The sequence below is a fragment of the Crassostrea angulata genome, chromosome 10 (assembly GCF_025612915.1).
Source record: "Crassostrea angulata isolate pt1a10 chromosome 10, ASM2561291v2, whole genome shotgun sequence".
In the NCBI taxonomy this organism is placed as follows: Eukaryota; Metazoa; Mollusca; class Bivalvia; order Ostreida; family Ostreidae; genus Magallana; species Magallana angulata.
Window position 1 is genome coordinate 7,675,007 of NC_069120.1, and position 17,438 is coordinate 7,692,444.

General features: G+C 32.4%; 1 protein-coding gene across 1 annotated transcript; it reads left to right on the forward strand.

The window, feature by feature from the left end:
• Window positions 1–319: 319 nt before the first annotated feature.
• LOC128165345 (calcitonin gene-related peptide type 1 receptor-like) lies at window positions 320–13,707 on the forward strand. Its single transcript, XM_052829758.1, has 13 exons — window positions 320–394; window positions 4,897–5,051; window positions 6,516–6,638; window positions 6,818–6,915; window positions 7,259–7,356; window positions 7,967–8,081; window positions 8,200–8,344; window positions 9,004–9,067; window positions 9,294–9,357; window positions 11,102–11,187; window positions 11,335–11,455; window positions 11,722–11,763; window positions 12,896–13,707. Exons 2-13 carry the CDS (start codon window positions 5,015–5,017, stop codon window positions 13,052–13,054), a joined length of 1,152 nt encoding a protein of 383 aa, XP_052685718.1. The 5' UTR covers window positions 320–394; window positions 4,897–5,014; the 3' UTR covers window positions 13,055–13,707.
• The last annotated feature ends 3,731 nt before the right edge of the window (window positions 13,708–17,438 follow it).

Genomic DNA, 17,438 nt, shown 5'->3' on the forward strand with positions numbered 1-17,438 from the left:
ATATAATATATATATATATATATATATATATATATATATATATATATATATATATATATATATATATATATATATATATATATATATATAAGCTATACAACGTATTAGTGAACAAGTTTGCTATTAGTGATGAATACATAGAGAATGACTGACGTGTTTGCTCCCTTAGCAGATTGCTACTCAAACTTGCTGATTACATTACAAAACTGTTACAGATTTAAAAAACAATACACCCAACACCACAAAATTCCAAGTACTCTCGAACGTCATCGGGATACTCAATAAAACAACATCACATGCGCTTTTTTCAACACTCAATCGTTGTCATATTGACGGCCTGATAGGATCGCTTTGCAGAGAACTGAGGCCAAGAGAAGAGCTCTCCTTGATACAAGTAAGTGTTTTTTAGATTTTTCATTTAATCAGATCTTGTTAAACCCAAGGTGACAATTCAGACATATACCTGTATCCTGTGGTTCAATTTATTTGATATAACGTGCGTAGAGTAGCTTGCTACTGACATTGGAATTCTCAAATTTTAAAAATGATCATGCGACTTAAAAGTCTTTATTGATCTAGTAGAAACGATCATTTGGTTGGTGATTGTTCTTATCGGTCTATGTGTACGTTCTGGTAGTAGTTTAGATATTTTGAGAGTAATCATTCATCCAATTACTTGATCTGTCTTTGTGATAGAATTCAATGATTTAATACAACAATTAAAACAAACTCACCATTTCAAGATAAACATATCAAAAGGTTTTTTTTCTGCAAAGAGACGCGATGAAAATCATTTGCAAATGATAAAGCAAATGATATGTATTATTCAGACCATTTGAATAGACTATTATATAGAAATCATTTTTAAATAATTTTCCGAAATATGAAAAATAAAAAAATTATAACTCTTAGAAAAACGATATTTTTGTCATGAAACAAATTTGAAGATGGGTGAAGAAGGCGTGAAAAATGCCCTTATGAGGAATGATCAGATACTGCAATATTAAAATATCATTAAATCTGATAATTAAAAAAAATAATTAAAAACAGTATATATTTGACGTAACATCGGTTTGTAACCGTTAAATATTTTGCATACTTGTAATAGGTTAATTTAAACAGGCGTATGCGAGTCAAAACCTCCAAATAGTGTCATTTCTTTTTTAACTTCAAAGCCTTTTGTTATAGAGTGGGTCTGAGCTCCTGTGATTTCAGACCTACCTTACTGGCTCCTGTGTCCGCCTTATTTTTGTAAGTGTAAATGCAGTTCAATCGAATTTTAACCGATTTTAATCAACAAAAATGTGGAGAGATGACCCACTTTACTTTAAAAATGTCATTTTGTAGCCCAACAATTGAACGTTTTAGAAAAATAATATAAGTCCGTAAATTCGTAGCCATTGTCTCATATAGCATTTAAACAACGCACTTTGTTGTTAATGAAATGGCACAGTGGTTTGAGCACCACAAACAGGTAACTTTATAGAACTTGGGTTTTTAGGTTGTGGGTTCGATACCACCAAAACTTAGAGATTTATTATTTTTTCTTGTCTTTTTTGAAATATTTCATACTGATCATTGTTAGAAATAACCCTTTTGTAAATTTGAAGTATAAAAAATCAAATATATTTAATTGAAAAAAATGTTAATTTTGAAATTGTATTTTAAGACTAAAAGCAATTGGGCAGTTGCGCCATCTTATTCCCTTATCTTCTTAAGGGTTTAAATATTTCACATACATATGGTCGTCAGGATGAAACTTATCAGGTTAATTAATCAGAACAGGGTAAAAACAGGAAATACAATAAAGTACGCAAAGAACAGAAACTACTTCTGACTCTTAACCGTAACAGTCATTTTTCGATGGAGTTTCGTCATCAAAACTTTGATGTAAATGCTACAATATGCAGAGTACTTAATAAATATTGACCTGAATTTAAGTTTGTAGACAATTATCTGCAAGTGACCTCCTTTCTGAGAGTCTTTTATTTTGATGGAGAGGGTCCCTTGTTTATAACTTTGTTGTTCTGAAATATAAATAAGTTATTTCGATCATATAAATTTAAAAGTCAATATGAAGCTACGTAGAACCTACATTTAAGATGGCAATGAGAAGAATGGACCAATGAAGAGAATAAGATACTAAGACTTCGTGGTAAATAGTAAACTTTGCTGACATTCAAATCAATTCACATTGTTTCATTTCCCTGTATATCTGTTTGTGCTTTTAAAGATAATAAAAGAAAATTACTGCAAAGCATTTGATCGGCTACCATTATATTGCTTTCATTTCAATTCATTTAGATACATGTATAAAAAAATTTATATGCAAAACTCTTAATTTTTTGTGATTGTATGCAGTTCTGAATCGCTATCACAGGACCTTGACAATAAGAAGTTATTAGGAAATTAAAACTCAATAGGAAAGTATCCATTTTACAATGGGACTTTGATACTGTATCATCTAACTTGAATTTCAAAGACAATAAGAGTACTGATAGTACTGAAAAGCCCTTAAACCCCTGCCACACCGGAGCTGCGTCCTTAAATAATTTAAAACGCCAAGGTAAGCACAGTAGAATCTCCTACTGCGCCGTAACAACGCAGCGCCATCTTCGTTCGTCGCGGTGGGATCGCCTAGAACGCCATGCGACGGCGCGCATTTTGAACATGCACAGAGTTATGCGTTCTGAGTTCTGCGTTCTGATAAACACGCCGTAGAAGCGTAGTGAGGTCGCAGTGACAACGCCGTAAGATCTCCAACAGCGCCACGACAGCTCCGTTCGCGCGCTCAAGGAACGCAGCTAATCGCAGTGTAGACGCAGTGATAAGTCATGCAATTGCGCTTGCACGGAGACCTGTCGGGGTCATTTGGGATCTCACTGCGTCTCTATTGTGCTCTCAATGCGCATCCACAGCGTTTTAACAAGTTGTTTTTCATTTGGTTGCGTTTACACAGCGACACCAAAGAGCTAATGCTGTGGTCATTGCACTCTCTTCACGTTTCTTCTGCGTTTATTAGCGTTTGTAGCGCGCTCTCACATCGTCTCTAGTGCGTTGTCATCAAGACTACGACATTTCGAACAATGGCCTGTCATACATGTACAATAGCACACAATATAGTAATTATCAAACTGGATGTGGATGACTATGTAAAAAGTATCATTTGCAAATAATCCAGGACATATCAAAGGACATAGATTAAATTCATGTCATTTGTTTCACATCTTTTCTATGTTTTCTAACAACTAATAACGGATTTTTTTGAAGACTTGACTACTAGGAGTTTTGTCCAAGTCATAGTCTTTCACAAATTATTTAGAAAGTAGTTACGTTTCAATTATTCATCAAAACAATTTTTTTTATCATTTATTTACTAGTTGTAAACTCATGTATGTTTCCCATACAATTGAACAAATTAACATTAATCTACCAAGAACGTCTTGTGGACGCAGTCAGCGAGCAAAGCACGCCGTGGACACGTGGTAAAAACTCCTAGCACGTCACGAGCGCTCGGCGGACACTCAGGGACAGCGCAGTCAATCGTCAAGTAGGACTCTGGGAAAAAACAGTTACACGCCGTGGGAACTTCGGAAGAACGCCTTGGTTGCGTTTGGACGCCGTGAAATCTCCATTTGTAAAATTTTCAAATAAAATTGTACATTTTTTTCTGAATTTTCCTTGCAATCCTACGGCGATTTAATGAATTTTACAACGTTCTGAACGCAACGCCGTGGGAACGCAACTTGGGGTGACAGGGCCTTAACCTAGCTTGGTTCTAAAAACATTTACTTTGTGCAAACTAATTTGGAAAAAATCGATTTGATTTTTCTACATTTCAGCTTCTATATTTCCTCATTACTACGTTGCACCAACTGCAATGCTGTATATAAGCCCTGCACATTAGATTCACAACATCCCGTGCAATTATTTGGTAATCCCCTGAACTGGTTCCCTCGCCAGTTTAAATAATGTATATTTAAATTTATAATTTAAAAAAAAGTATTCAAAACAAAATATATCTAACATATCATCGATTTTTAACCTTTAAATATGTTCAATATATAAAATATGTTGACTCAGGCAAGCCGATACGTATCAAAATCTCCAAAGAGTGTCATTCTTTTTTAGAACCTTTCTATATTTTTCTCATAGTCTAAATTAGCTTCAGACCTTATGGAAAACAAACTGATTTTAATCAACAAAAAACGTTGAGAGATGACCCTCTATACGTTAAAATATCATTTTGTATCCAAAAAATTGAATGTTTTGAAAAAATTAAGTAAATTCGTGGCCAAAGTCACACATAGTATTAAAACAGAAAACCTAATTTGTTGTGTCTGAAATGGCTCAGTGGTCAAAGCACCATACTTAAGCTTACCTTAAACAACTGGGATTTTTATGTTGTGGGTTCAATGCCACCAAAATAACATGTTTATGCAAAGATTAACTTAAATAAAAAACAGAACTAACTCTTATCAAGGGTTTCCATATTTTGAAATTGAAATAAACCCCCCGATTTTAAAAGTTAAATCTCAAAAGGTTGCCATTTTTTTTTTAAACTTCACGATAAAAATAAAATAGGTTTAACAATATTGTCAATATACTTAAATTAATTCACAAAATTCCTTCCATCAATTTTGTTATCGATAAACAAAACGTCGTGTTCTAAATGGTTTATTTATTTATATTTTTATTTCTCAAATATTGGTGCTAAGGAACATTTATTCAGAACGATGAATCACAAAAAATAAAGACTCCTCGACGAACAACTGAAATCATTTTTAAGTAACGATCATGAATTATGTATCTTAATAGTAAAATGTGATATGATGATGCAGTATTTATCAATATTTAAAGCAAGCAAGAGTAGTATAAATCTTCTTGTCTAATTAGAGAGCGTTAGTTCGATAACATCATCAGGACCAGAGGTACCAAAGCGAATTGCCATAAACCATAAGAGAAAATACACTTTTAGCAAGCAGAACCCAGAGCGTGGAATCAGAGGCAGATTATGGAAGAATGTAACTTTCTCCCTTATCCTACGGACGGTAAGAGAGAGAGAGAGAGAGAGAGAGAGAGAGAGAGAGAGAGAGAGAGAGAGAGCAATTCAATTTTCAAGAGTAAAAATTTCACGAGTTTTACTATGGTAACCATTTTTAATAGTTTTCAAGATTCGAAAAAGTAAAAATGACATTAACAGAAACCGAAACATCATATTGAAATATTGCTTTTTTGTGGATATTTTTTTAGATCAATATAAATTAACAACTTCAGGCACCTTATGCAAAAAAATTACCATTCCCTTTTTTTTTCTTTTTTTTTAACTTCAAGGTAATCATAGTTCTCCCAAATGGTTCAGTGCAATAAATTGATGTCATTATTTTCTAATAACATCAATTTCTAGACACTCTAATTGCTATAAATAATGAATTTCACTCGCATTGGGTTCGGTTTCACAATTCATTTGTGAAACAAAATATGTTTGAACAATTTATCATAAATCAATCAACTGAAATCAGGTGTCGGGGTTGTGTTTGTGTTTTTCCCCCGTAGTTTATATCAAACAATTTACATAAAATGTGTTCTTTTTGCTGAGTGAACATATTAAGACATTGCCATGTATTTACTAAATCAAATCAGATTTTGTTGGCGTGTAATGAATATCCCTTTGTGGACAATGATTATGTATGAATCTGATGAAAATTGAATAGAGTATGCGAACGATTATTAAGCGCATATTTGAAACTGGTCGTGGCTTTCTGCATATTCGAAGAATATTAATGAAATGTTATTCGAGTTAAGTAGATGTTCATTATTACACAGAAATTTTCATTTCGAACGACCTTAATTGTGTAGTCATAGTTTAAAATGTTACGATGAATAATTATAATTTATTTAGATCGGTTTGTAATGGTAGCTGCACGGTGATCAAGTACCAAATAAGGTTTCATGTAAATATTGTCTTTATTGTTAAAAAGTAGCACCCCCTTCATATCCTCATATATTTGTTATATCAGATCACTCCAAATATAAACAGGCAACATGATTAGTTCGACAGCTGGTAATATTATATGAATGTTTCTTGTTTTACGTGTACGTATGGGAAATGAATCCAATTAGCATACAGCTTATATTTTATTCATAAATTTTTATTCCAACAGATTTAACAAACTATAAACGTGAACAGAAAACGAAACGTAATTGGATCATTAATATTTTAAATAATTTCACGATTTGATTGGTTCATCAAGCTTGAATTTTTAAGCAAATCAGTAATAACTAAGAGACAAAGAGAATCTTGAATTAAACTTATTTGAGAATGTGTGATCGTATGCGTGTCCTGTAAGAATACAGAATGAGAAAGTTTGACTGCGAGTTCCTATGAAAATAAATGTTCCTATTTAGATAGTGACAAACAATCCAACCTAAATACATGTAACACAGTACTGACAAAATGAATACATAAATTTCATAATATACACTCACAATGGAGTGCTCTACATACTTACTAGGTGAATTATATTGCAATGCCACCTTTGACGTGCAGTGTTGGAACTACACTCTAGCGGGAACAACTGCCCGTGGGGCGTGTCCAGAGAACCATCAATTTTCTATATTTTTTGATGATCCGGAAGGTAAGGAAATTCACCTTACAGAGCATTACTTAATGAGACATGAAGATTTCGTGCTAATTTAGAAAATACACACGGTGTCCAATCAGTCCAAGAAGTACACGGTTTTTTAAAGCCATGATAACAAAAGCTCTAGAAACGGTCCAAATGAACTTAAGCATGAACTATTTTATTGTTTACAGGTTATTCCAACAGAAAATGTGAAACGAACGGTCAGTGGCACAAACCGAATTATACCACCTGTCTTTCTCCTGATTCCATAAAAGGATATCCAAGTGTGGTATGCGAAACCTTTAAACAGAATTGGATTTTTTTATGCATACTTTACATCAACTATCAATTTATTTGATTTGAGGTTGAAATACGGAAAATATTGTTTTATAACTTTGAAAGGACAAACAATATATATGATAATTAATAATTAGTTTAGCTCTAATTAATAGTTTAGATAAAGTAATATAATATTGGGTAATTTAACATAACTAGGATAAATTTAAACACAATAATAAATAAAACATTTTTAAAAAATTGTATTAATTGGAGAAATCGATTGGAGTATTTCAGGTTTCTTTGATACCTATATTAACACAACAATGATGACGTGTTTTATATTTCAATTTTAGAGCACGCACGTACCGATAATAATATATATCTACATCAGTGGATACGCATTGTCAATATTGCTTCTCGTAATTGCATTGATTATCTTTGGAATATTCAGGTTTGTATACTAGTAAATTTATCATGACTAGAAAAGACTGATATGTCAAACATAACTTTCTCACCTGGCCCAATAGGCAACGTGATTTTATGCTATCACGTGGGGTTGGCCGTCGTTTTGGTTACTGTCATTTGAAAATCTTTTTTTCTACAACCACTGATTGAACTTTATCTAACTGTTAAAGCTATTGTGTGATTCATGATGACTGAAAACGATCCACTTTTTTCGACTCGATGAAAAACATAAAGCTACTGTAACTAGATCAATAGCTACATGCATATATGTAAAGTCCTTGCCATCGACTCTATATCCACAACATATTACTTCAGTATATTGAAAAATATCAAGATCATTTGAGAATTGTAAATTGAAACGTTTATATATTCTTGAGAAGGTTGTAGCATGCTATTGATGACATCATTAGATACGATTTCTAAAGTGATTTTTTTATTGTTTCTTTTGTACAGTGTAGCAACTTTCTAAAGTATCGTTAATGATAGAGAGTTCTCATCCATTTACATTTTGTCAACTGAACATGTAGCTTAGACAGATATGTTTGTGTCCGTGGATTCTCTTGTTCATAACATAAAACAACCTGATATATTTTCAGACAACTCTGGTGCAAACGTGTCTTTATTCATTCCAATTTGTTCTTAGCATACATTTTGAATGGATTTGTATGGATTGCAGTTTTCAAAATTCCGACGGATTATACATGCTTATTGGTAAATATGTGACTGTTTTTGCATCGACTCACATCTGATACACAAATATGCATAGAATAGTTTTCCTATCCACATGTCATTTGGACATTTTTGTACTTAAATCAAACTCTTTTCCCAGAATGCTTTGGCTTTCCTTGGATTGTACACCCTGACATGCTGTTACGGGTGGATGCTGGCCGAGGGAACATTCTTGCACTTCTGTTTGGCGAACGCTTTTTCTAATAAGAAAACTCTGGTGATTGTTTGTTGCATCGTCGGGTGGGGTAAGTATGTGTATTCAACTCCATAGCAATGTCCCTACTCCGTAAAAAAAAAAAGAGAAACGAAAGAAACTGATTGGTTTGAGAGTATATCATTTGAACGCTCACTGTTGCAGAAAAGTTGAGTCTGAGTCATTGTCAGCAAAATAGTAATAAGTCACGTGTTTAAAAGAAGGCCTTTCTTTGTAATTGCATCGTACTAATACCCAGACCAATCACGGTAAATAAACAAAGAGAAAGTTTATGCTCGTTAATGCATAATTATGCATAATACTTTCAAGGAGTTAACCTCAGCTATGGCAAGGATTAGGGTCCTCATACCCCAATTCGAAAACATCACCTTTACCTATAATATTTTACATTAGCTTACTAAAATGAAAAGTCATTTTAAAATCTGATAAACACTTTTTTGTTTTGTCTGGGCCATGAAGCGCATACTCTTTTGGTTGTCGTCTTTGTAGCACAAAATTAAAAAAAATTTAAAAGTGAAGTTCTCTCTTAATCTTAATGAAAATGTTTTTCTTATAGTACCTTTAATACAAATACCTTATTAGTTGCTAAATGTACAGGTAGAGAAGATTTATTTAAAATTAGCTTTTACGGCTTTTATAATATTAAACACTTTTTTTCAATTTTTAAAATTCTATTACCTTGTATTTCAGTTTGTCCTGCCATTTCAACGGGAACATATGCAGTGTTGATGGAAGAAGAAGGATCAAATTTCAAGTAATTTTAAATTTAAACAAAATATCGCTCATATAATTTTTCATAGTCAAGGATTTATTTTATCTTTAACTGTTATTTAAATCTTGGCAAACAGAAACATGTTTAAAAGGGGTTGTTTATTCATCTATACGTAACAGATATTGGTAGAAAAATGGCTTCGAAAAGAAGAACTGTTATTTGTGTTAGATTTTGACAGAAAAGGTTCCAACCTATTTTTTGTTTCTAGGTATTTGCCGAAAAATATGGACTATCTATGGATAATATATGTCCCTATCATCCTTTCTCAGTTGGTACGTCCACGTTTTTACTTTATCAATATACGGTAAAATCAATATGCTTTCCCTAAAATGTTATTTTGTTTACAAACTTTGTAGGGGTAACCCGTCCTATGTTTTGTATACTTGACTAATGCGCCATCAAATGTAGATGTTGTCTGAGCAGTTGCATTGATATCGAGACAAAAAGAATGTAAAAAGCTCTTTTAAATTAATTTCATAGATGATATTAAACTTGCCTTTTTTCATTAAAAGAATATCTAAGGACATGGAAATTGGTAATGCCCTTATACAAAGAGGAACTGGCGAAATTCAGAGCATATTATTCCTATTTGTTACAGAAAACTACCTTTGGATTTACTGAAACCAAAGAGCATACATATATTTTTGAATGAAAAATAAGATACAATTATGAAAAAAAGGGGGTAGTTTGCCTTGTTATAGAGTATATTGTGAAATTCTTTGATCTCCGTCCATAAATACGCGTCGATCTCCTCTATTTTAAAATTGACGTCGAAGGTATGAAGCAACACAATCTGCTGCTCTTTCTTCAAACTCAAACTTCACTGTTGCCTCGTTTGTAGTGATGAGATGGTAAACAGGAGAGAACTAATATATATTATTGTTTATTGATATATTTGATATTAAAACAATTGTGTTTTAGCTCACCTGAGCTGAAGACGCAAGTGAGATTTTCTGGTCAAAATTTGTCCATTGTCTGTCGTCGTCAATGTTGTTGTTGGCGTCATAAACTTTTCACATTTTCATCTTCCTCTCCAGAACCACTGAGCCAATTTCAACCAAATTTGGCGTAAATCATCTTTTGGTTGAAGTGTTTTCAGGTTTGCTGAAATGAAAGGCCAGGTTCCATTAAGAGGGAAGATTAATTCGAATTTTTGAAAAATTGTTTTCACAAATCTTCTTCTCAAATACCTTTTGGCCAGAAAAGCTAAAACATGTGTAAAATCATCTTCATTCAGTTAGTGTAAATTCAAGTTTGTCAAAATCGTGATCCCCGGGGATAGAGTTGGAGTACAATCAGAGGGTGGCTCAAATTTTTTCATAGACTTTTAAAGAGAAAATACTCCTTAAATATCAGCTTAAAAAAACAATTGCCCAGGAAGCTGTTACTTGTATGAAACCATCCTCAGGTAGTGTAGATTCAAATTTATTTAAATCATGATCCCTGTGGGTAGGGTGGGCTACAATGGGGGTCAAATTTTTACATAGGATTATATGGAGAAAAATCTTTAAAAATATTCTATATCTTAGTAGTAGTGTAGATTTAAGTTTGTTCACATTGTGATCCCAAGGATGGTGGGACAACTAGAGGGGGCGGGAATGGTGATTGCAAATTTTTACAACCTCTCGGGATAGGAGAATTTTTTTAAATAATCTTTTTCTCAAAATCCACTTAGCCAGGGAAGTTTAAATTTGTGTAGAAGTATCCTCATATGATATAGATTCTAGGTTTTTTTTCAGACACATCATAGTCAATGGGGAAAGGGTTTGGCCAAAATGGAAGGGGGAGGGGTTCTCAATTTAAAAAAAAATCATTTCAACACTATATTCTCTACTAAGTTTTGAAGATATTTTAATTGTTACACTTTAAAGATAGTTGAAATTTTTTCTGATCAATCATGGCTATTGTTTCTCAGGTGAGCAATGTGGCCCCTGGGCCTCTTGTTTGAAATTTATGTATATTTTTTTTATTTGTTATCAGACTTTGTTGAGTATCAATGTTGTTTACACATTGCAGTTAAACATAATATTTCTAATCAACATCATAAGAATACTGCGATCTCAAGTACAAAGAGAGGACAATAGAAACTTATTGCTATACAGGTAAGAATTGGATTAAACATTTATCACAGTTTTCAAATTATTCAAATACTTTTGCATAATCAAGTGCATTTGTATATCTAAACTGGTTTTATTGTTTGTTTGGACGTTCCGTTTACTTGCTTTCCCGGTGTTTTTTTTATTTGTTAGAAAAATTGTCCGCGCCATACTAATACTGATACCTCTCCTGGGGTTGCAAAACCTCACAAAGGCAGTGAAGATTGACTCGGTCTATTTTAGATACTTTGCTGCAGTCATATCGTCTTACCAGGTCTGTCTTTTAAAATAGAAGATATCTTTTAAAATAATATGATTAACACTGGTATATGTATCTTGTTTAGTATTTACATACGTAAACAAAATTTGGTAAATGCATGTCACAAAGATTTATTTGTTTTTAATAACAGTTGTGCTGTTTATAAAATAGTTTTTTAAAACGAATTTAATGAACAAAATGTTTCCTTTAACAACACATCCTGTTTTGTATCTGTTTTATTATTTATGAAAACAACAGTTTTTCTTTGCTATCTGTTTTAGGGAGCTGTTGTTGCTGTTTTGTTCTGTTTCCTGAACAGAGAGGTAAATTGTACATTGCTATCAACGCATTACAAATATAGAATCCTTTTAACTCATTCAACTTTTCACAATATATAAGTGTATTTTTCTCTTATAATAGATATTGCAATGTGTATCTTAATACGAAAACTTATTGAGGCTATTTAAAATGAAAAAAAAAATTGTTGTTTTTAACTGCAACATTTGAATATCTCATCGTTCATTTGAATGCAAAATATTGCGTTTAATTAATCTCAAATATTTCCTTTAAATGATTGAACACAACATATGACGTCAATAAAACCTTTTCACAACCTTTTGGTAAATATTAAGTATATTAATTTACATCTTCTTATTTGGCTAATGCATGATTTTATTGACCAGATTGTAGTATATCGCCCAAAATAAGAATTTAAATGGTTTTTTTTAAACCAAGTTCCATTTAAGATGTTATAAGTCAAGCAGACTCTATTGATTCTATAGAACATGGTTAACCAAAATCAATAGAGTCTGCTTGCCTTATAAAATCTTAAACTGAACTTGGTTTATAAAAACTTTCGTAAAATTAATCATAGAACTTTATCTTAAGATGGTCCCAAGATCTGACTTATAACAATCATATGTAGATAACTTCCGTTTTACAAAATTATCTTAAGGATTAGAAATCTTATGAATAATTCTTAACAGACTTCATGCTTGCATATACTAAAAATATCATCGCAAATTGTACAAACATATTACCAATGAGAAATCTCTATGTACATGTATTACTATTTTAGCTATAAAATATTAATAAGTGAGGAAATATTGCATACATTTTAGGTTTAAAATTCTATTGTTTTACTTATCTTAATACGGAATTATTCTTCAATGGGAGATAAATATAGTCTAAAAATGGCGACAACCACCCAGCCCTGTCACACGTCACAATGGGTTCATTTTAATAATTGCCATTGCCATTGATGATGACTATCACAAAATATAAACACTCATTTCATAAGAAGAATTCTATGATATCCACAAATAAATGTCAGATTTTTTCCTACCTTGCTCAGGAAAACGGAACCTTAAAATTTATGAAATGATTTCCGTAGTCCTTAGTCTGGAAACATACACGCCTACACCATCTTACTTATGATAGACATTGATTTTGTAGGTTTTAAGCGCTATGAACAAAAGATTTACCACTTGGAGAAGACTTTCTGCAAGTTTGTCGAGGGGATCAGATAAAGTTTCCATTTTGTTCAACATGAGAAGGAGTAGTAGCAATCAGAATCCTAGCGCCGAAAAACTGGAACCAGACCCTCTCCTGTAAAGACATGTTGTCACCTCTTACCCAACCAAGGTCCCTACGAACAGCAAATAGCCACAGTTTTTTGCTGGAAATTTGTTCAAGAAAAACATCTGCTGTCCAAGATATAACTATTTTCTGCTGTAATATTGACATCCGTCTATCCGCTTCCATTTTTTCCGTTCTTTTTCGAATAGCAGCAGGTCGTCATCCATCATGGCATGGCTAGCGAATATCATCTCTCATGAATCCTAAAAAAAGGTAGAACGATGCACGAAAATCCTCCCTCCTTTACTTGTGTATATATAGTATGTATGTTCACCTGAAGACGGATGTTTAAATCAAGAAAGCGCTTGTATAGGAACTTTAGAACTGTGCATGTGTTTCTTTTTTTAATTCATGGACGCAATGTTTCTATTTCAATGTACTTTAACATATTAGAAAAAATACATACTAGTACCTAGTAAAGTATATGTATGTTAATTATTATTTTATTGTTTTTCAAATAAAATAAGATGTATGTTTTTTTTAAATGGTTAAAAAAATTTTAATGGTTTAAAAACATGAGGGGCTCAGAAACATGAGACGTCGTCGTAAAATTTATAATTATGCTTATTACTTTATTATTGTATAATTGTATTTTATATTAAAAATTGTATACTCTTTTTGTAAATAAAGTCGTGTTTTACAAGAGGGATGTTTATTCTGTTTTAAGTCAATCAACTTAGAGTCCGCACAGATGAGAGAGGATCAAATACATTATTCGTGGTTTGTAACGAGGGGGGGGGGGGGGCGCGGGGTGGTTATGTTACTCTTTTGATTGTGAAATCAAATCCAGTTGTTGGGGTATTTTTGGAGTTGAGGTTTGTGATACTTGTACATACATGTTTCAGAGAAGCGCATCATGCTCCTTAATTTTGCATTTGGATGCTATCTTCACCAATCATATGACTGTATTAAAGGAATATAAGTCAATCGTTAGTAAGAAAGTGTACACATGAAATCAATTTATGTTACGTCAATGTTAATTAATAACTTTCAAAATAGCGAGGTCGATGATTCCAAGGACATTAAAAGGACATGGTAACGATTTTGGTCAAGTTTGTTTTTTAAATTTTGATGTTTACAATGCTTCTGAGAGACATGTTTAAAAGTCAGTGTTAAAGAGATTACAATTCTTTGTTATATAAAGTTTTTGTTTACATTTTGAACGTTGAAGTGAAAAATCCAGCTCTCAGACCTTAAATGAATGTGGTAAACGTTAGGATCTGTGTATATATGCCTTAAATGAATAAGAAGGACAAATCAGTTTGATAAAGAACGTTTACTGGTATATTGAACTTATGTAAACAAATAGGGCGCGAGCCTTGTTTACATGAATTGTGATCCTTATATCTTGTTACTTTACTACTGCCTTTCAAATTCCATTAGGTCATAGTAAATGCATTCCTAAAGCATTCTAAATAATTAAAACAGAAAAATAGAAATTGTGAAAATCGTGACCATGCATGCCCTTTAATTTGAATACAAATTACAAAAAGAGGCCCATGGGGCACATCGCTCACCTGAGGAACAATAGGTATGATAAAATCAGCTTAATGGAGTCATAATACAAACTATCTGGACAATGTACAATAATACATGTAGATCCTGTATAAATAAAATCCATTTTTCCCCTGGATATTCTTATGTTTATAATCATTAGTCCCTTTTCTAAGAGGGTGATTTTATAGTCATATCATGTGTTGAGTATTGCAGTTCTCAAAAAGATCCTTAACAATTGTTTATATATGGGATATAAACGTACATCAAACTCTGAACCTTCTTGTGAGGCCAAAGAATTGTCCTGGGGCCAAAGAATCATCTGGCTGATTAGTTTCTGAAAAGAAGATTTTTAAAGATTTACTCTATATATTCCTATGTTAAATTTCGACCCCCCATTGTGGCCCCACCCTATCCCCGGGGGTCATGATTTTCACAAATTAGAATCTACACTACCTGAGGATGCTTCCACACAAGTTTCAGCTTTCCTGGTCTTATGGTTCATGAGAAGAAGATTTTTAAAGATTTACTCTGTATATTCCTATGTAAAACTTCGACCCCCAATTGTGGCCCCACCCTATCCCCGGAGGTCATGATTTTCACAAATTAGAATCTACACTACCTGAGTATGCTTCCACACAAGTTTCAGCTTTCCTGGTCTTATGGTTCATGAGAAGCAGATTTTTGAAAATTTCTCGGAAATTTTCATAAATTCCTAATTATCTCCCTTTGCAAAAGGGGGTGGTCCTTAATTTTCACAACTTTAAATCCCCTTAGGCTAAGGATGCTTTGTGCCAAGTTTGGTTGAAATTGGCCCTGTGGTTCTTGAGAAGATGTTGAAAATGTTAAAAGTTTACAGACAGATGGACAGACGGACAGACAGACGGACGACAGTCAAAATGTGATCAGAATAGCTCACTTGAGCTTTCAGCTCAGGTGAGCTAAAAACCATACAGCATGACACAGAAACTAGCACATGGAATCAAACGGTAAATATCAATACCTACTTGACGGATTTTATTTTAACAATCAAAAGTTCATGATCTACATGTATTTATGGTATAAATGTTATTGACTCGATTTTTTGTGCTAAACACATATGAATCGGATGAGAACTATCAATTATTATAGCTATTACAAACATTTTACCTAACTTCATTCTGCTTATGGGGACTTTTTTTTTCCATTTGCATAAATTAATAATTTATGGAATTTAATCTAGAGTAAATTTTGTAATCGCCAAGGCTCATACTTCTGCTTCAATTTCCATTAGAAAATCGGGGGGGGGGGGGGGGGTCAACATTTTACTTTATCACTGACCTTAACCTCCAACGGCTGTGCTTTTTATTTTCTACTGGGATTTGTTCTTTAATAACTTGTTATTTTTATAGTTTCTATGCTCCATTATTCACGTGTTTTCGTATTAAAAGAGTCTAATGAAAAGAATTTCAATTACAACAATTCATACAGGAACACACTTTTTGTTAGTCATCAATGTCAAAACGACTACAAGACACTTGAAATTATTTCCATAAGATTAACATGGTGCATAACCTTCTGATGCATCAACAGAGAAAAAATATTATTTAACGATGGATGCTGATATTGAATGTCATTGTTTATTTGCCACTGAAATCATTTGATTCTGAAGTCATATACAGGTAATTGTTTTGTGCAATCTAGATACATAAATTTTATTACCTTTATTACGGTATAATTGTTACTATACATGCTTGTTTCTAAATTATTTTTGTTAAAGCCACTATCAGGGTAAGAATAAATTAAGTTGTCTGAGTTTGTGCTTCTAATATCTAGTACGTATGATAAGATATTGTTTATATCAAATATTGCAATAGTTTGTACAGAGGAAAGGGAAAAAGTAAAACTATCAATGAATAAAAATTTAAAGAAATATACCGAATAATAGCTGTCGATATCGATTTTCATACACCTGGACCAAACATGCACAACATCATTTTATTCTTGCATTAATTATTGAACTTATTTTTTTTAAACCTTTGAAAGCGAGACTTTCTAAAAAAAAAAATCACGCCACAAGCAAACATATCAATTGATAATGTCATCCCCGGAGAATACTGGAAAGATTTATTGTTAGCTTACTGGGGATTCAATTTTAAATAAATTCTTGTTTCTCTTTATTTGGGCAAAATTATGGGACCACAAAAACCAAAAATGTGTTTGGTGGTAAATGTCTTTGTAAACGATGTTTTATCAATTTCGTTTAAAAAATATTCATTTGAAGATACATTGGATAAAACCAGACATATTCATTTAACCAAAATCAAAGTGCGTTTCGTGGAACATTTAATTTTTAATAAGTTTGCATGTGTGTTGAAAAAATATATGGGAGATGAATTAAACATAAAGTTTTAGAGAGGATGATGTTGCATTCCAGTTTCAAGTATACGAGGAAACGTCACAGGGTCTTCTATATCTATTTGATTTTCCTTTTCGTTAACTTCAGTTATTTCAATTCATTATAATCTACAACATTTGTTTACAATACATTTGTATTGCAAGTTATTGTAGAGTTATAAATTCGTCAAGTGTTTTTTTATGTGAAAATTATTCCTACCTGACACCATTATTTTGTTAATTTGAATTGCTTTTTCGCAACAGATAAAAAAGATTAAGAAGATACAATGTTTCTTATTTTTTTATTTGATAGACATGCAACACCTATGTAGTTTTTTGAATTAGGTCTTTCAACAATCTGCTGGTATTCCAAGAGGTACCAATTGCGCCTTTAATTAGCAGACCTGTTTTTGTATTCATATGAAGCAGAATTTATTCAAAAACTTGTACGTGAAATAAAAATCACTCGCTGTGGCTTTCAACTCAAATT